Source organism: Nannospalax galili, unplaced genomic scaffold (genome assembly GCF_000622305.1).
Source record: "Nannospalax galili isolate Female #2095 unplaced genomic scaffold, S.galili_v1.0 scaffold1053, whole genome shotgun sequence".
Lineage (NCBI taxonomy): Eukaryota > Metazoa > Chordata > Mammalia > Rodentia > Spalacidae > Nannospalax > Nannospalax galili.
The window spans coordinates 2,266,729-2,287,817 of record NW_008333523.1 but is presented as its reverse complement, the minus strand read 5'-3'; the positions used below and the strand labels follow the sequence as shown (position 1 = coordinate 2,287,817).

General features: G+C 38.7%; 1 protein-coding gene across 2 annotated transcripts in view; it reads right to left on the bottom strand.

Moving 5' to 3' along the window:
- The window catches only part of Smpx (small muscle protein X-linked), a 63,519-nt gene that overhangs the window by 29,480 nt on the left and 12,950 nt on the right, over window positions 1-21,089 (bottom strand). For both annotated transcript variants that reach the window (XM_008828335.3, XM_029561217.1), the window contains exons 3-4: window positions 17,951-18,037; window positions 11,058-11,210 (exon numbers count right to left, since the gene is read on the bottom strand). In XM_008828335.3, coding sequence (XP_008826557.1) covers window positions 11,076-11,210; window positions 17,951-18,037 — 222 coding nt within the window. In that variant the 3' untranslated portion in view covers window positions 11,058-11,075. The remainder of the gene's footprint in view (window positions 1-11,057; window positions 11,211-17,950; window positions 18,038-21,089) is intronic.

Here is a 21,089-nt window from a genome sequence, read left to right as displayed (position 1 = left end):
AGAGTTCAAGCCTTTTTCTCCCCCACTAACTTAATTACACGGGCTATCCTGTTTGCTGCTTTCTGTATTGTTTTAATAGTGTTTAAGTGCCTCCATTACCTGGTTTCTAGAGTAAACCATACTCAGACCCTACTACTTGAGGTCTGCCAGGCTCAAGTACAAAAGGAAGGGGGAAATGAGGAGAGTCCTGGCTTGGGGATTTATTTGGCGGCCTTGGTAAAGGCAGGATGAACCCACAGGATCATCAGCTCAATCCTTGTAAACGCACTCCAAGGTGGCCTGACCCTCGCCCCATGTTGCCCCACCCAGTGAATTCCCCATTTCTTTGTTCTCGCTGTACAAAACCTGCCCAGTCCCTTGTGGTACAGTCTCAGTGACTGTTGGCCTCACCTTTAAAGTGATTGGCTATGGTGGCACTCATGGAGCCCGGTGATTGGTACCTATTCCCTATAAAGCCTGCTGCACTTCCTAATAAACTTTAGATCTACATTACAGAACCTGGTCTCCGGGGTCTACATGTCGTCCAACTGATGCCGTCACCTCACCCCCAATCCCTGAGGACCCCCAATATTGCAATACGTGAACAAATGGCAGTCAGCAAAAAAGGTAAATGAAGACTGTATATGAAACACAGGATGTTCCATCAGGCATATCACAAACATATGGTACTGCTCATGGTACTGATGAAATGATGATGCTGATGTTGGTGCTATTGATTACTAATGCTTAACATTAATATTTAAAGAGTTTGGAAAACTGCTGAGATAACCTAGTCCCTTCTGATATATTTGAGATGAAAATGTATCCTAAAAAAGTAATTGGTTGGAGGCTTAACAACCCAGGTATATTGCATATATATTATGTTTCTAATTTTAAAAGACTTGTATCTGAGTACATTATTCCTAAATCTCTAATCATGGTGAAGACAATACATATTAGGTAATTAATTCCTATACTTTTTATTGATACCTTAATTTCTGTGAAACATGCTGAATAGACAGCTTGGTAAGGAAAGTTTGCCAAACCTGACATTAACCTCGCATGCAGGCAAATTGGTTTTTCTCATTCTTAACACTACTGACATTTGAGACTACATCATTGTTTGTTGTAGGAAGTTTTCCTGAAAGACATGATGGGATGTTTCTCAGCATCCTTAGCTTTTCCCCATTCCCACATCACAATATATCCAGTCATTGCCAAAAGTCCCCTGAAAAGAATTACACGACAGTGTATACGTATCTGCAGAACTGGGTCCTCAGCCACCCTTGTCTTCCACCAAGCTGCCTAGAACAGATGTTGTCCTTGGCCTCAAATCTACTCCCTAAAAGTTTTCTCATCAATCCAGGTCCCTCCTGAGAAGTTCCACCCCAGACCCTCCAGGGATGTGTTTTAATACAAATGATACAGGTAATATCTCTGTGTTTGCTGTGGACTGGTCCTTAAAGTAGTGGCGACAAGCAACTCAAAGTCCCCTCACAATCACCCTGAAGAGTCCTTTACACCCACAAAGACTGTAAACAGGTCCCAGAACAAGAGCTTTGTCAGGCAAGAAAACAAATGAATGTAACCTTGATGCAGTTTAGAACTACTGCAGAACTTGCCTTTCTCCTAACCAAATGAAGAGCAGAAAAAAAAAAATTATAAATCAAAAGAAAGGTAGGGGCTTCACCAGAGAGTGAAAAATCTGTCTCCAGCCCTTTCCTTCTGTGAAAGTGAATAGAGCCTTCACAATTGGATCAAAGCAGGGAACACACCAAAATTGAGGACAAAAAATTTCCAGCAAACAACAGAGAAGATATTAGGAGAAGCCTTTCGGTTTTGTTTTCTTTTTTAAGTTTAGTTTGAAATAAATTGATAAATCAGTCTTCTGTCCTCTGGCAGAAGAAAAAGGTTATACAATCATGATAAGTGAGCCTGTGAAAAATAAATCATGTTAGTTCTGAAGGCTGCAAAGCAACATGAAAACAACCATTCTTATGATAAAATGTATAGTGGAAAAAGCAAGATGCAAAACTGTACAAGCTCTATGAATGATGGTATGCCAGAAGAGAAGTCTAAGAGACCAGATCTCATTGGCTATCCCAAACATTGTGCTTACACTTTGATAGAAACATCTCGCTAATCCTTCAAAGCTACCCTATACAGGGTATATTGATTTCTGCTTTCTACAAACTTCACAAAATAGAGGCATACAGGTCAAAGTTGCAAAGGTAGAAGGAAATGAGACCGAGCCTTTATAAATCCAAATCTCCATATTGTTGACACCTTGGTTGTACTATACTCCATATGTAAATGCAGAGACTGAAAGGGGGAGATCAAAGTATTATACTAACATGGCTGATTATTTTAAGCAATTATTTTTTATTTCCCAGATTCTGTTACTTATGTCAGTGGGCCCTTGGTGATTTTTCATTTGGTTGGTTAGCCGATTAGGTGGTTAATTGTTCTATGTTTTAAAGCAGAGTCATACTCTAGCCCAAACTGACCTAAAACTTACAACAGTCCTCCTGCCTCAGCACCACAAGTTGTTGATATTACAGGTATAAACCACCATGTCAGGCATTGTTTTAGTGTTTACATAAATAGATTTGAAACTTTTTATTCCTTATCATTTGACAAGGATATTTCCATTCACAAATCAATTTAACATTAAGTTTACAGCAACATGATAAGAGGCCCATTTCCCAAATTCTGAATTAATATTACTGATGCCATTATTGATATGAGATCCTCTTTTTAACTATAAATTTCCACATAGAAGTATTCTTTTTTCCTAAGCACTGATTACATTGCATCCCAGATGTTTGAGTAAGCTGTAGAATTTTCTTATTAATCTAAAAGTGGTTTTTAATTTCTCTTGTGACATTTTGTTGACTCATTATTTTGGAATGTGTTATTGGTGTTCCAAAGTTTGCATATTTCTGAACTTTCTTGTCATTGATTTACAATTTTGAAAACTTTGATCCATTATGCATAACTTCAATCCTTGTATATTTATTAAGACATGTTTTATATCCCAATAAATCCTAGACAATGCTCCTTGTACACTTAACAAGGATATATACTCTTTAGTGCTAGATGTTCCATATGTGCCTATAAGGTCTAGTTGTTTTACAATATTGTTTAGATCTTCTCTTCCCTATCAATCTTCTAACTACTGCTGAAAGTGGTACTTTTCTGGGGCATGGCCTCACTCTATAGCCAGAGCTGGCCTGAGACTCACTGTGTAGCCCAAGCTAGACTTGAACTCATGGCTACTCCCTTATTCAGCTTCTTAAGTGCTGTGATTACAGGCATGCGCCACCATGCCCACCTATTACTGAAAGCAGGAAATTGAGATCCTCATTAATTATTATTGGACTGTAGATTTCTCAACTTCAATTCTGTCAGTTTTAGCTTCATGAATTTTGGGAATCTTGTTGTTAAGTGCTAAGTGTTTTTCTTATCAAGTATCTAGGTACATCAATTTGCCCTCTTGTCAACACTCTCAAAATTAGCACTTGAATAAGCAAGAATGACAGTGATGTATAATGTTTAACATTTAAGAGTAATGAGCACCTTATGTTCTCCTCTATCAGCGATGACATCTCTCTGGATGACTGCTTGCCAATATGTCTTATCTGGACATAAATGTTCTTTAAAAAATAAAGCCAAAGAGTTGTTGAAATTAACTTTTCTTCTGGTTTCCTACATTTCCCTCCCTTTTTGATAATATGAATCAAATTTCACAAGTATGCAGTTCCCCATAGGAATATAAAATTATAATCAATGAGTTAACATCAAATTTCTAAACTTGTTACCAGTTATGGTCAACAATGGTACCTTCAGCCCTTGTGATGGGATCTAGTCTTGCTTTTAAGTAGTAATCTCCCTAAGAATACAACCATTTGGGAGACCTTCACTTCTAGGGTGCACTGGACTCACTGTGGTGAAAGTGCCAAAAACACCGTGTAGATACATCTTGTGAGCCTATTATGTATCAGGTGCCTTGTAAATCTTTAAGGAGCTATATCACGGTATCAAGAAGCTGTAAAGAAGAAACCAATGCGCTACAATTTGGTAAGTTATATGACAACATAAAGAGAAAATGCTAGAAGGATGGTACAGAGTAGTCAAGAAATGGGGTTGTTATAAGATGAATGCTTGTGACTCCCCAAAACTCATATATAAAAGCTCTAACCCTGGGGACTGGAGAGATGGCTCAGCAGTTAAGAGCACTGTCTGCTCTTCCAGAAGACCATCTTTGGTTCCCAGCACCCACATGGCAGCTAACAACCATTAGTAACTCCAGTTCTGGGAAATTCAATGTCATCTTCTGGCCTGCATAGGCACTGCATGACACAGGTGCCCTTACATGCATGCAAGCAAAACACTCATACACATAAATTCTTAATTAATTAAAACTCTAACCCCCAATGTGATGATATTAAGAGGTGGGGCCTCTGAGAGCTAATTAGATTTCGATAAGCTCATGAAGATGAGGCCCCCGTCATGAGAATTAGTGTCCTTCCAAGAGGAAGAGATGCTGCAGCGTTCTCTTTACAGAGGATACAGAGAAATGACCGTCTACAAGCTAGAAGAGGTCTCACTAGAACACAGCCATGCTCGCACTCTGATCTCAGACTTCCAGCCTTCAGAATTGTGATAAACACATCTCTGTTGTTTAGTCACCCAATCTATGGACATTTTTCATAGCAGACCAAACTGACAACAGGGAATTATACACATCTTTTCAAATCTACAAAATCTATCATTTAAGCTGCCTAATTAATCAATATGGAACATAAGACAGAGACTAAGTTGCGATTATAGAGATGTATAGAGATGTATAGATAAAGGGAGTTGAAGATAATTTCAACTTGTGCTATTTATAACTCTATAGCAATGTTTCTCAAAGTATTGTCTAAAATCCACTGGTTGACTTCAGAAGATTTGTTAACACAAACATGGAAATGTTTTCCTCAGTTGTTGACAGCAAATTGAATTAATTTCATAGGTTGTCACTTTTTTAAAAATATTTTATTATTTTTATTTTATGTGTATGCGTGTATTGCCTGCGTGTAGGTAAGTGCACCTGTGTTGTGCAATGCCTGTGGAGGACAGAAAAGGCCATCAGATCCCCTGGAACTGGAATTACAGACAGGTATTAGCTACCATGTGGGTGCTGGGATTCGAACCCGGGTCTTCTGCAAGAACAACCAGTGTTCTTAACCACTGAGCCATCTCTTCAGCCCCCAGGTGTCACTTTTATACATGACCAAAACCTACCAAGAATCACTAAAGTTTGTATTTTTAATTAATGATATAACTACTAGTGGATGAATGTATAAAGAGAATATAACATATATGCACAATGGAATATTATTTGGCCATAAAAGGTGAAATTTTATGTCATTTGTGGCAACATGCATGGAACTGGAGGACTTTATGTTAAAATAGGTGAGGCACATAAAGGCAATTGTTGTCTCCCACAAGCGGAAGTTGAAAACGTTGGCTTCATAGGAGGAGATATTAGAACAGTGGTCACTGGAGATTAGGAAGGGAAGAAGGAAAATGGGTTGGAGGGAAGTTGGATAAGAGGTGCCAAAGCTCAGTTACACAGGAGTAATCGATTCTGGTATTCTACAGCAGAGATGAGTAACTATACTTCATAAATAATATGTATGTTATAAAGAACTAGGAATTAGAAGCTTCCTAGCACAAAAAGGACCAACATTTATAGAGAGAGAAGTGCTAATCTACCTTGATTACACCAGGGTGAATTTCCACACTATGCTCCATAAATGTGTACAGTTATTGTGCATCAGTTCAAAAACGACAAGCCACAAAATTGTTCTTCATTTCTCAGAGACCCTAATTTAGTATGTACATATATTGAATGAAGTCTGTCTGCCACAAAACATGTGGCCTGGCTATCATGTTCACCAGCAAGGAGTAGGATTCCTGCAACTGCAGAACAAGAATTTCTTCTAGGGCTTCATTGGTCCCAGGGCTTTCGAGTGTTGTTATCTTGCCTAATTGTAGAATTATTCTTCAGTTTTACCTTTGTTAATCATTTCTTATCTTGTTGTTGAGACAAGAGAAGAGACATTGTGACAAGTTGTGGGGCCATATTTTGCTCTGCCCTAAAGATTTAAGCAATATTACTTTGAAGGAACTGTTTGATCCTAAGAAGCTGGCTTATTAATAATGCCCTGCTGGTCACCTATTTCCAGAGGCTATCCTCTCCTACCACCTTGAAATTGCCCTTGATCCTAAACACCCCCTTTTCCTAAGTAATAACATTGAGCATCTCTATTGTCTACTTAACAGGTCAGAAATATCTATCAGGTATTCAAACCTGAAACCCCTGTATAACTCATGACTTTTCTGCCTTTTGAAGTACTTTTTCTTTCTACCAAGACTTAGGTGTTCTGAGAGCAAGGGCTAAGGTTTCTATCTATCCATCTTAGCATAGAAATAAAGTGCCCAAGTTCAAGAAGCTACTTTTAAGGGTTCTTTACTAAGTACCTGTTGTCTGATGAGAGAGTTGAGAGGGAGAGAATTGAACACAGAGTTTATTTGGACACCAGCTCCAAGAGATTCTCCAAGTTCTCTAGACCCTTGGTAGGTCTGTGAGATTTCTGACAATGTGGAAACAAGCAGGCCTGAGGAGGTTGGAAAGAACATGGCCTTCACACTTTTTTGCTAGTCTTCCCTCTGAATCTAGCTCTTGGAATTTCTTAAGTTACCATCTGGCCACCTTCAGTCTCAGACAGAAGAATCCCAAGTTATATGGCTAAACTCCCTACTTGTCTTGCCTATGCTCTGGTCTGACTTGGGGCCCCACTTGGAGATGTTCCCATGTTTTTTGGTTTGGACACGTTATGTGCTATCTCTGTATTACCTGGTTGAGTTTTATATTAGGTCTAGGCCACCTACAACCTTTTTCAAAAATCACAAAAGACTAGTCAATGGGCTTTCTGGTTCTTGTACCATAAAGACATTAATGGTGAATTTCCATGAGCAATTCTAGTTGTGGCACAGGATGTGGAAATTATCTGAAATATATTTTAAAGGAGGCATTGATCTCAAATGAAAGGAGCTACTGTTCTGTGTTATATATCTAAAGTGTTGTAATAGTTATAAGGTGGACTTTGAGCCTGGAATGCATGGTTTTCAATCTATGACAGGCTAGGCATGATGGACTTACATAACTTTCAAACCAACGACCTGTTTGACAAATAATTGGACAATTCGGGTTAAGAGTGAATGACAAAATGTGGTGGGCCAAGAGGGAAGAAATTGATACAGCTACTAAGGAGCTAAGTGATGCCTGATGCAGACTATTTGTTGCTTATGAGATCAGCATTAAGAAGTACGCTCCTCTTTGTCCACAGACCATACCATAGAATTCTTAAAATCTCAAATTTGTTTAGGCCTCTTAGCAACATACTCTGTTCCAAAGGCAAAAAAATGTTGAAAGTATTTGGGAGCTTATATCTAATCCTTAAAAGATTTTAGGGTTACCTCTTCTGAGGGGGGAATGTTCAAGTAGCCAAAAGCCCCATAAAAATAAATAAATCAAAGAAGAAGAAAGAGTACATGAAGTTATCAGAAAAAAGGTGATGGGGAGATATGGAAGGAGTTGGAGGGGAGGGAGTGGGCATAGATTTGATCAGAACACCTTATATGCATATATGAAATTCTCAATAAATTATTTATTTAAATAAAAATTCTCAGATTTGCAGAACAAATGAGTCAAATCCAATCAGCTTACTACTACCTTTTCTCAAGAAATAAAATCACTCCTTGACTTACACCAATGACTATATTCATTTGGAATTCAGATCAATAGCCATTACAACTTGATTTTCACATTATCTTAAGAATAAGGATAAATAGGCCTTTCTGAATGGTTTTACATTAGACATTCAAGAGAAATTACTCATTAAACTCCTCTCTGAGAAAATGAAGTAATGAGAATATATTTGCAATATTCTGGTATCTTTTCAATAGTTTATCATTTTGGTTTTGATTCCTGTTCATGGTAACCTAACAACTAAGGCTACTGAATCAACTCCACCACCAAGCAACACTGGGATACCCTCAGTAAGCTCATTTTGAGACAGCATTCCTTTGAATCTTCGAGAACAAAATTTTTCTGAAATTGGAATGAGGGTTAAACTTCAGTCAACACGGTTTTCATTTTTTAAGTCCTATAAAGTTTGCATTAAATTCATGTACCGGGGTTGGGGAGATGACTTAGTGGGTAAAGTCCTTTCTGAAAAAAGCATAAGAACTTGAGTTCAGATCCCCAGATACCCATGTAAAAGCCACACAAGTAGTATGTACCTATTATCCCAACACTGGGCTAGGAGATTGATAGATCCCAAGGGAGAAAACCACCTCCACAAAATTGGCCTGTGATCTACACACACGGCATACATGTGCATACGCACACACATCATACACACATACAGACACAATAATAAATAAATTAAAAAAAAAACCACCACACAAATGGAGAGTGATAGAGGAAGATATCCAACCCCAACCTCTGGTACACACACACACACACACACACACACACACACACGAGCATGTCTAAGGTCTGGAAAGACAGGTCACTGGGTAAAGTTCTTTCTGTGCAAGCATGAAGACCTGAATTCAGATCCTCAGTACTCATGTAAAAGCTGGGTATTGAAGTGTGCATCTATAACCCTGGCACTGAGGGTAAATAGTAGAGACAAGAGGATCCTTGGACTTGCTAGCCAGCCAGTCTTGTCAAATTGGTGAACTTTGGGTTCAAAACATATCTCAAAACATAAGGTGGAAAGCAATTAAGGAAGACACCAAACATTGACCTCTGGTTTTCACATGCAAGTGCATACACATGCACAAAGACATACACATAAATTCACGTGTTTAGCTAATTTTGGTTGGATGATAATGATAAATATTACAAAAAAATCATTTCCCTTCTCTGATCTTTCCCACAATGAAATTCTGCAGCTTGATCCAAAACCTATAAAACGAGTTCATCTCAGTTTGGCAACAAAAGCAGGACTGAGAATGACACTTGGCTACTAGTTTGTTCCACTTGGTCATAAGTAATAAGCGCATGTAGTCATTTGTCAAATCGGTTCCCACTCATGTCACTTTGTCCCCATAGGGGTCCCTGGGCTTCAATTTATGAGCATATAATACATTTTACTTCACTTTCACTACTTTTTTTTCTTACGCGATTGTGCTAAAAACACTAAGTCTTATCATTTTACTTAAACAGATTCCAAGCTGAGCATGATGGCACATTCATTCTTGCAATCCCAGCACTTGAGAGGATAAGGCAGGACCATAGTGAGTTTGAAGCCAGCCTCTGCAGCACAGTGAGGCTCTGTCTCCAAAAAGGAAGGAAGCGAGGGAGGGAGAGAGACAAGCCAGCTCTTCCTTTCCTCTGGAGTAGAAGGAATTCTTTTCAACTAAACTAATTTGCAAATACCTTAGAAGGTCCACATAAGCATGGCATAAATAATATGATAACAACTCCCTGGATTGTTTCACAGAACATTCTGTTGTTTATTCTGTCTAGAGGAAGAGTGAGCAAGACCCCATCTACCTAACTGTTGGCCACTGCCCTCTACAAGGTCAGAAGATTTAACACCAGTGCCAAGAGGGTTTGTGTAACCCATCTGAATGGTGTGGTGGGACTGGAAGAATTGCAACAAGTAGGTGACAGCAATAAGTTGGAAGACCCTCCTTTTAGGATGTGTAGCGGAATCACTCTCCCTAAGACTTGTTTCAAGAAAAAAAGCAATAGGGGCTGGAGAGATGGCTCAGTGGTTAAGAGCACCAGCTGCTCTTACAGAGGACCCAGGACCCACACATGCCATGGTAGCTAACAATTGTCCATAACTCCAGTTCCAGGGAATCTCTCGCCCTCTTCTGGCCTACATGGGTATTGCATACATAGATGCACTCATACACATAAAGTATAAACGATGGTTTTGTTTTTTTAGTTTAAAATGAATAAAGACAATAATTAGATATCATGAAACCTATAAGAAACATTGGAGTCAATCATGTTGGCTCATACCTCAAATCCCAGCACTGGAGAGGGTGAGGTAGGAGAACTGCAATGAATTTGAGGCTGGCATGGGCTACAGAGAGTTCCAGCTCAGCCTCAGCTATACAGTAAGACCCTGTTTCAAAAAAAAAAATGAATATAATGCTCTTCACACAGTATCTGACACATGTCAAGAGATAACTGCCTCCAGTGTTCATAAATACTGTTGAGTAAGTAGATGAGGGGACAAAGGAATGAAAGAGTAATCAACCAGATAAAAGCTTGTTTATGTTCTCACATGTATTCTCCTCTAGTCTTATGCATAAGTGACAGAATGTGTTGTGCATGGTGGGGTTTAGTAATGTTTGTTAGTGGTAGCTTTGATCCCAGCGTACCCTAGAAGAAAGAGCCATGATTTGGATAATCAATACCCAGTCTATTGACAGAAGTTCTATTCTGGTTGACTAGGAGCCAGATCTTCAGATAGAGGCTAAGCCCTTATCGGGAGTTTGTTATTGAACAGTTAAAATAAAAATAAGTCCTTGAAGTGACTCGTTCAGATATCATGTACAGTTTGAACCTATCCTTGCCCCATTTACAGAGCACCTCTTTATGAGAGCCTCTTGGCCCACCTTACACATATGCAGGTTACTTTCTGAGATCCTGTTGCTAAAGAAGCATTTCATTGCTCTTTGGTAGCTGGTAGGAAACCTGAAGCATGCAACGAGGAAGGGCTCCTTGAACCCCGTCTTTTCCCAAATATCTTTCCTCTCCTAACATCACCCCTCTCCAACTAGAAGAGTGATCAGAGGGGGCAGCAGGTAAACAGTCTCAATAATTCTCTGAGAAGCTATGGAATAAGATGAACCTAAAGGCTTGGCTTTTCCAGAAAACCATACCCAAAATAATGTTCTAAATTGAACATCCCTGGTTCAGACGCCTCCTGTGGAAGGCTTCCTCAATATATTTGATAGTGGTCTGTTTCAAACAAAGAAACTGGTTTTTAACTCACCTTTTCTTTTTCTTCCAACTACTGTTCAGCTTTGGGGACATATTTCAGTTCACTTTTAATATTCTGGATCTCAGACAGGTTGACTGCAGGTCCTGGGAGTTTCTTCGCTCCTGGAATTGGCTTCTTCTCTTCCTCAGGGGATGGAGGTGCCCCCTGAAAAGAAAGGGGAAGACATTCATCTGACCACAATAAGAAGAACAATGCTAGAATATGATTCCAGCACAGTGTGTTTTTCTTCTGTTGTTCAGACAGCCTCAGAATTTCAATAAAGTTTCCTGAAGTTTGTACAGGAATGCAAAATATAATTGTGAGAAGAAAAATAAAGTCATCTCCACAAGACTTACAGAAGTTCCACGTCTAGTAACTAATAAACATTTCCAACAGTTAGAAGGACTTTTGTTTCCAAGAAAATTATCTTATAAGACCAAATTTAACTTGGTATCATACCATTCTAAGGTACCAGTTAGAAAAAATCTGTAAATCTTCAGTGCACAGATAGCTCTAACAATTAGTCCAGGAGTTCACAAAATTTTATTCCAAGCAGTGGCTGTCAGGCTTTTTTTTGTATGATGCCTTTGGGAAATATAAACAAACTGAAAAGGACATAAGGAAAATGTTTTTGAATATGGACTCTAAATCTGGGAGGGAATGAGAGAGGAGACCCAACCCTTATCTGCTGCCTTGGGAAGTGTTTTAAATTTTCTACTACTAAATAGTGGCTCAGTTTTAGGGCAGGATCAACAGCTTTTCTTTTTTGTGTGTTGGTTCCTGCAGTGCCTGATGACAGAAGTTTGCATGTATACTTGATGATTGTTTTTTAACTAATTCATTCCCTAATCAACCCACACCTTATGTGCATGCACCAAACACAAATAGAAAAGGACTATAAAACAGTAAGATCATTTGCTGTGTTTGGCTCCATCTAGTTACTGCAGAAGAAAATTGCATGCTAATGCATTCCTTCAATTTTCCAGATGTGGTAAGATCTCCCCAGCCCTGGGACTAAGGTGTTAGAAGGCACTTGATTACCTTGGCAGCCAGAAGATAGTGCCTTTGGATCAGATTATTACAGAGAAGGTAACTGAATAACCACCCCAGATCCTTAGCCCTAAAATCCATCCATTACCACAATGAGGTCATGCTTCCCACACCTGCTGGTAACCAATGACTAAATGCCACAGGATTCTCAGGGTGGGTCCATTCCTGGGAGACTGGGGCTCCTCCCAGGAACAATTGGCCCCAGAACCACAGGGAAGTCTTTGTTTCTTCCATCAACCTCCCTCTTCTTCCCCTGCATCTTGGTCTGGTTGCTCTCCTGCACCTCTTTCTCATCTTTCCCTACAAATGTTTTCCCCATTAAATATTTTGCACATCAAATGTCATCTTTGAGTCTATTTCTTGGAGGATTCAAACTAACACAGTGCCCAATGCCAAACTGTCATAGCTCCATCTGTTGACCAACAACAACTGAGTGAACTAATATATTTCAGGGGTACAAGAAACTGCACATTTGCTTCCCATGAAGAAGGGTGTTAAAGTTAGTGCCCTGTTAGTCCAAGTCTAACACCTATGTCTCATTCAAAATTGTTTAGAACCTAAAGGTAGAAAATTTTCAAGCTTCCCAAAAGTCTGACAAATTTCTTGGTAATTTGTCCTTTTTTAGAAATGTCTTTATTCCTCGAGACATTCAAAATTGGTTAAAACCTAAAGGAAGAAAGTTTTCAAGCTTTCCAAAACTCTGACAAATTTCTTGGTAATTTGTCCTTTTCAGAAATGTCTTTAAATTGTTTACTGGAGAGGATGAGTAGATGTAAAATATTGAGCTGTTATTCTTTTCCTAAGGGACAATGGGATTTTTTTAATATTCATTTAATATGAATTTGGTACAATGCTGATTAAATAGGTAGCACGTCATCCAACTAAATGATAAAGTAACAATGTAGATGCACTTGCTGTAACTATCTGGAATGTATTGTTTCTTCAGGTCAATATACAAAGCCATAGAATTGGTTTCTTCTCCTCATGCACAGACATTCATCATTTGTAGGGTAGATACAGAAGCAGTAATTAAACCTGTAAAACACCCACTTGAAGGACTAGGTATTCCAAGATGTTCTTTGCTGGGCTTCCAGGAAGGTATTTTTAACAAGGCTATAAAGTGTTGCTTTGTTTTCAATACGTGCAGCAATGAAATGAAAAATGTTTCCCCACATAAGTGCTCCCACCATTGTGAGGTGGGTAGATCTTAACAAAGAAGCATGAAGGAGAAAATGTTTCCAGTTCCTTCTGCTAAGTTCCCAGGAAAGTCATGTTCACTACTGTTGTAACATCAAAATGTGCTCTCCTGGAACATTAAACACATAAAGCCAGTATCTGTACTTATGAGTCTATGTGCAAAGATTTATAATGTGAATAGATACAGGCTAATAATGATAATATTTAATACTGAACATCTCCCTACCAGGCTATGAAGCCCACAATGGATTGTATATTCTAATCAAGATAAGACTTTGCATTTGATTTGGTAAGGTGGCATTTAATGGAAATTGTAATTGACTATAATTACTATGTTGACGCGATATTGATTCAAGAAGGGAGTATTAGTTAAGGGTGGTACATTTTAAACTGAATTTTCTCCCATCTTTTGAAAACATTAACGGAAGTCAGATTCCATTGCTTCTAAGAATTTGTTATTATAAGAATGACAGTTAATTAAGGCATGAATAAACAGGGATCCATTTGACTAATTAAGGATAGCCTTTTTTCATACATAGACCTTTGAAGCAAGCAGGGAAATGGAAGATATTCTTTAGTTTAGATTAAGAGACTGTGAGAGAAGTCTTACCAACCACAGCAGCATTCCCCATTTCAGGAACAGCTGTAGTGAGAGGAAATGCCTGTGTAGGGAATCACAGAGGCTTCACAAAACTTGCCAGTGGGGGGAAGCATTTCCCAGCTACCTCATTTTCATGCCCTTCTTTACTACCAGGTACCCTACTAAGTTTTCCCCCAGACTCTCATATGTGAGGCAATGGGGTCTGACCTACTTAGTCATGTTCAAACAGTGAAGACATAACAATATCAGCAAACACTTCTGCTGCTAGCTGTTCTGAGGTACATGTACTAACTGATTTAATCCTCACACCAACTCTACACATCTGGCATCGATTGCTCTTATCCCTGCCTGCCAATGAGACTAAGGGATAAGAAAGCCAAAAAAACAAATTGCCCCAAACCACACAACTAAGAAAGGACTGGACCAGAATTAAATATGTATTTGCATCTTGTAAAGGGACAAGATGAAAAGGAAATATTGAACAGATAATCCCAATGCACTGTTTTGTGGCTTAATAATGTTATTTTAGTCAAAAGAGAGATTTGGGAAGCTTAAAGGGGGCTTGTCAGTACTGTTTAGATCACTTCAAGCAAGCAATTGCTTCTCTTATGCAAAAGGCCAGGCCTGCATAAGGATTTGGCTAGAAAATCCTTGTGCTGGGTACACGCCAGTGTCTAAGAGGCCAAAGCACACAGAGGATGTGCTCTAGGTCTGTAGACACAGAAAAGGATTGGTCAGGGGCCACAGGTAGACAAGAGACAGCCAATGTCATAAGACCTTGTCAGACAATCAAAAACTAGGCCTGCTTTTCTGCTGGGGAACATCCATTTCTTCACCTCTAAGAGAATATCAAGATCAAAATACTTCTGAGTTTACCTGGGAAGCCAACTGGTCAGAACAGAGGTGCCCTCTTCTGGGCAGTGATGGTGCGTTACAATGCCCACTTATACTAGAATTCTCTTAATGTGAACCTTGGCAATGAGTCCCAAATCTATAATGCAAGCAATTTGGAGTTTGCAAACACAGAGAAATAAACATGGATGTGAAAGTTATTTTGAATTCACACTCCATTTTCTCATTCAAACTATGCCACAGAAGGTAGCTGGGGCCTCAAGTCAACCCACAAAATCCTATTTAACCCAACTTCTAGCCAAAACAAGCTGTCCAACTACTCCCCATGCAGTGTTTCTCTGAGAAATTCATTGTGAGACCCAACTCAGAGCTTGAGTCATGAAGCCACGTCCTCCCTCAGACCCCACAAGTCCTGAAAGTTCATACCTGCTTTCATTATGTAAGAGAACAGTCTTACCTCTTTCCCATGACCAGTGAACCCCAATAGGAAGGGGTGGCACAATTCACCATCCCTGGGATCTCATTCTCTTCAACTTCGCACATATAAGTGGTTATAAAGTATGTGGTCACAAATCAAGTGGTGCCTGTTCTTGGTTATTTCTTAAAGGTACCAAAACCGTCAGATTGAAGACAAGAAAGGGATGAAAGCAAAGTGCTTCCCCAGCCTCTTAAGTGGAGACACTCATGTGTAAGAAAGTACCTGTTGTACAGAGAAGAACCCAGGGCTGTCTGTTCCACAGAAGGAAGGTAAGAATGTGAGCCACCAGCACAGTTGTTACATCAGTCAATTTCATGAGAAAAGAAGGTCAAGCTACTTCATGACTAAATGGTGCTGTAGTGAAAGATACAGCTTAAGAAGAAGCCCAAGAAGAAAAAAAAATGACAAATAAATGGAAATGGAGGAAGAATTCCACTGCTGTCCCTTCTAATTTCCCATGCCTCTTTCTTAGAACCAACAGAGCAAGAGGCCTGGAGTCTTTCATGAAAATTAGATGATTAAATCAATTAACAAAGAACTCCTTATCAAACACCTACTCTACTATGCCATATCCATTATACTATTTATTCCTTCCTCACAGTGACCCTTTGAGGGATGGAAGCGATCCTGCTTGGCTAATACAGACAGACTCACATACTCGACCAAAGTTCCAGGTGGAGGGCTCATAATCATGAGCTGACCAGAAGGCAAAATTAGAAGTACCAGAATTTGATAATGTAAACAAAAAGGCTGAGTAGAGTCAGGTATTTTCAAATTGTATGTTTAAACTTTTTATTAATTAATATTGAATTACTGACTGAAATTTCAAAATTTTGTGATATTACTCAAATACTCCATCTCTTTCTCAAAAAATTACCTCTTGATAGGAGGCTGGAACCAAGGACCCAAGATTATGGTTAGAAAAATTCAAACATGAAGAGGTTATATGCAGGACAGAGTCTTATTGGGAAACTTTGAAGTAACGATACAAATCTGGAGCAAATACTTAAAAAAATTAAGAACCATTAACTTTTTAATGTCCTTGGGCCTCTTAGCAACATACTCCATTCCAAATGCCAAAAATGTCAAAAATATTTGGGAGCTTTTATCTAATCCTTAAAAGATTTTAGGGTTACCTCTTTATGGGGGGGAATGTTAGAGTAGCCAAAAGCCCCATAAAAATAAATCAATCAAAGAAGAAGAAAGAGTACATGAAGTTATCAGAAAAAAAAGTGATGGGGAGATATGGGAGGAGTTGGAGGGGAGGGAGTGGGCATGGATTTGATCAAAATACCTTATATGCATGTATGAAATTCTCAATAAATTATTTTTAAAAAAAGAAATAATTTTTATTGCTCATATCTATAAAAGAATGTTACATTTTATGGAATGAAGAATAGAAAGAGAATGTAGTTCATGTGGTAGAGCGTTTGCCTGGCATGCATGAAGCTCTGGATTCAATCCCCAGGACCACACAAACCCAAAATGAGAGTGCATTATTAATACAACATGGGTGCACTCACATACATGCAGGCAATACACTCATAGACATAAATAAAAATAATGAATAAATTTTTTTTAAAAAAATAAATACTATTGTGGTGGTTTGAATGAGAATGTCCCCCATAGGTTCTAAGTATTTGAACTCTTCGTCATCTCCAGTTAGTGGCTGTTTAGGGAAGTTTAGGAGGAAACACATCACTGGGGGTAGGCTTTACCCTTGCCCATTTCCAGTTTTACTGTGTTCCCTGTGCCTGCTTGAAGATGTGAGTGCTCAGCGTTCTGCTCCTGCTACCTCCTACCACGCCTCCCCACACCATGATGGACTCTTATCCCTTTGGAATTGTAAGCCAAATAAACTCTTCCATCTATTAAAAGAAAGAAAGAAAGAAAGAAAGAAAGAAAGAAAGAAAGAAAGAAAGAAAGAAAGAAAGAAAGAAAGAAAGAAAAGAAAATATACTTTTACATGCCCTGTGGCCTAATTTTATCTTCCTTGTCTTGTGTTAATTAAATGCCCTGAAATCTTGATTTTCCCCTGCTCAAAATTATGCTTTTCAGATTTCAGCAGAAAAGTCACATGTAAGTAAATGTGTAAAGACCTGAGGCGGGAACTCATTCCTATTGATTGCATTTGTTGTTTTAGCCACTATTTTAACAAGATACTTGAATGGGGCGGGGGCAAAAAGTGAAAAATACAGAAATGGAGAGTTGGTTGACTCCTTTGCAAATGCTTCTTTTCAAAGGACGATCAAGATGCTTGTTTATGTGTTTGTTTGAATCCAAAAGTAATTTAATGTGCTTACTTAGTAAGCTCTAATTTAGGTTAATCACCCACCAAAAGCAGTATAATACACATCCTGCTCAGTTTGATCACAATTCCTAAATGAAAACTTACCAAACCGGTCACTACCACCAGCACAAAAGCATCTGAGATGTTATGTCCTCCCCACCATGCACAAAATCAGTCAACAACTAGAAATAAAGCTTGGTATGTTCAGACAACTTTGTCAGGTGTTTAATGTTGGCTGAAAGGAAGGAAGGGGCAGAGTTTCCTGGCTATGTGAACAGGACCACTTTAGAACCTTATACACAATATGACGATTCTTTGATACAAAGCTATGTACCCTATGTTGTCCTGGAGAACCACCCTGCCTTGCCTCTGCTCTCCCTTTTTGAGGGCTCTGGAAGAAACAGGCTTTACTGAGTTCTGCTAGCTATTTTCCTCACCTCCTCTGTTTCAGTAATACACTCTTTCCTTCTGGGAGGTTGCCCAGCTCCTGGCCGAAAGGCTCCCATTGGAATATTGATATTTGCCTAAAAGAGAAAACAGATAAGTTTAGCTCAAGAAAAGTAAAAAATTACAATGACATTCTAACACAGCCATCACTGTGAGGTAAATGCTTCTGGAAAGTGCATCTTCAAAGCTTTTTATCTAGGGAAAATTGCTGTAATGACAGCGCACAAATATGCAAAGGAAAATTTCACTGCCATTTGTTACACTTTTCTGGTATTCATTCTTAGGTCTACGCAGTGATTTTACGATTCTTTATTGGGTGAAAGAATTTGAAGACAATTTGTTCTGACTGTTGTCCCCCTATGGTGCCTATTATTTTCCCCTTTCAGGGATGAGGAAGGAACACATAATCATAGGGAAGGAGGAAAGAGCATCCACAGAAGCCATCCCAGACTTTAGCTTTTCTTCAATTTCCTTCAGACTTACAAATTATTGGGAGTGAGAGTTCATAACTCCTAAGTTGCCTCCTTCTTTCCAAAACATCCTGTCATAGGTCCATCATCACCTCAGGTCTCTGAGTTGACCTCTCTTCTCTCAAGCATACTCATGTGTGGGACCATAAGGAAAAAGCAAGGTGCTATAAAATCATTATCCTTTTAAAAAGCACAACTCAATTCCCATCCTTTATTAAAATGACACATTAATCTCCATCAGTGGTAAATATAAAATTCCTTCTAGGAAACATGAATTATTTCAAATGCTAAAATATATAAGTATATGTTGACACAGTAATTTGAACTTGAGAAGTTAATATGTAAATTTGAATTTTACCCATATTTCGACTGATATGCAAAGGTGAAATGTTTAATACATGTTAAAAATGTCTTCAAACAGGAACATCACTCAAAACATGCACTCAACAGGTTTTTTAAGTAAAATCTATTTTCCCACTGAAGATAAAATGCTGCCTTATGAGTAACTGGATATGCAGATTTGAAAAGCTGAAATTTCATTTTGATGAGTGAAAATGATGCCTGCCCAAGGGGAGCAAAATATGTTATTATTTTGTGACACAGATTGCATGATTTGTGTACTACACCAAATGAAGTTAAGAAGTGTGGTGAGGGCATTTGAAACCACCTTATATTCCCTGTTTTGGAGTAATGAATAACCCATGACACAGGAAATATTCAGTGCCCATGTTCATGCAACATGGCAGATCTGTGTTCTGCATTCATACACAGCAGGCTTTCAAATTCTCCTTCATGTGCTGATCCCATAGAAAGGAAACAGATCCACAGTGTTGATGGCAAATAGCATGTTATTGTGGTGCCATTCACAGGCCCAGAAATCAAGAAGTATTTTTGATATGTGTGTATCATAAGACAGCAGTAAACAGGTCTTATGTAGTGGCAAATGTGGAACCATACTTCATGATTCCCAAAGTACTCTTTCAATAGGTTTAAAATCAGAATGTGTCTTACAAACAATGATGTATTTTAATTACATATTTATTTATTTTTATGTGTATGAGTGTTATGCCTGTATGTGTGTAAGTGCACCTGTGTCGCACAGTGCCCTTGGAGGACAGAAGAGGACATCAGATCCCCTGGAACTGGAGTTAGGACCGTTATTAGCCACCATGCAGGTGCTGGGATTCAAACCCAGGTCTTCCAGAAGAACAGCCAGTGCTCTTAACTATTAATCCATCTCTCCAGCACCCCAATGATGTATTTTACAAAACATTTTTTGAGATCATGGTCTTATTATATTTCTCAGGCTGGCCTCAGATTCATAGACTTAAGTGATCCTCCTGCTTCAGCTTCCTGAGCAACTAGAATTACAGGAACGTGTTACCACACCAGAGCATATCTTGTCATTTTAATTGACACAATTTCTTTATTTCTTAGAAGAACCTCAAATAATAGTGTTCACTGGGGCGCGGTGTGACTTGGTGATAGAGCACCCATTTAGGAGACATGAGATTCTGAGTTTTATCCAGCACCACAAAAAGCCAAAAGTTAATGAAATAAAATAACAGTAGTTCACATTTGACAGTATTTAGATTGGTTGAAATATCATAGGGGCTTGAAATAAGATGAAAATAATGTAAATAGACTCAAAGAAGATAATCTATACTAGACCAATAGATTATTTCTGCCACTAAAATTTAGATGGAAGAGAATAAAAGTCAATGTAATAACTATTTGACAGGATATTAATTAGCTAAAAGTTCAGTTAGAGCCAGGTGTGGTGTACATACCTGAAATGCCAGCAGTCAGGTGGCTGAGGCAAAAGAATTGTGAGTCTGAGCTCAGCCTGGGCTACCTAAGAGACCCTGATCTCTCCCCCCAAAAGTTTATTTAGAGCATTCCATTCAACCCATTTATTAAGCACCCACTGGAGGTATCTTCCTAAATGTGCATTTTGGTTAACATACTGTTTCTGAAAGACTTGGTTGCTAAGCCATTTAATCAAGTATATATATCTTAGCGTCAAATGTATTTTTCAGTATGTTAAAGGTGACCCTTAATAATATAATAGTTCATGCTATGGGATGATCACATTTTCTTACTTGAACACAAATTTTAGAAACTTGTGTAGCTTCTCCATGTGTGGTTTGTAGGAGTGAAACAGAGGCCAATGTTGGTAGTTGCTACAAATCCTACCTGAAAAAGGAACAGCTGCTCTAGGCCTCCTTATCTCCATTTATAATATGAATGTTGGGCTACTTCATGATATTCAAAGTTCTTAACCATGGAACCCCTCCTTTGAGTAAACTACTGTAATCTCATATAAAATGCAAAATGAGTAAAGAGGGGGGTTCACATCTATGTTCTCACAACAGTCCATCTTGTGAAGTTAAGATTATCATCTTTAGCCAGGCATGGTGGCATATGCCTGTAGTCCCAGCAGTCGGGAGGCGAGGCAGGCAGATCTCTGAATTCAAAACCAGCCTAGTCTACATAGTGAGTTCCAGGCCAGCTGGGGCGACAGGGAAACCCTGCTTCAAAAGGACCAAAAAAAGAAAAAAAAAGATTACTGATAAACATACTGAACCTCAAAGAATTTAGAATTTGTGATCAGGGTCTTAAAAAAACAGAGGTCAAATTTCCAAATCAAAGCTGCTTA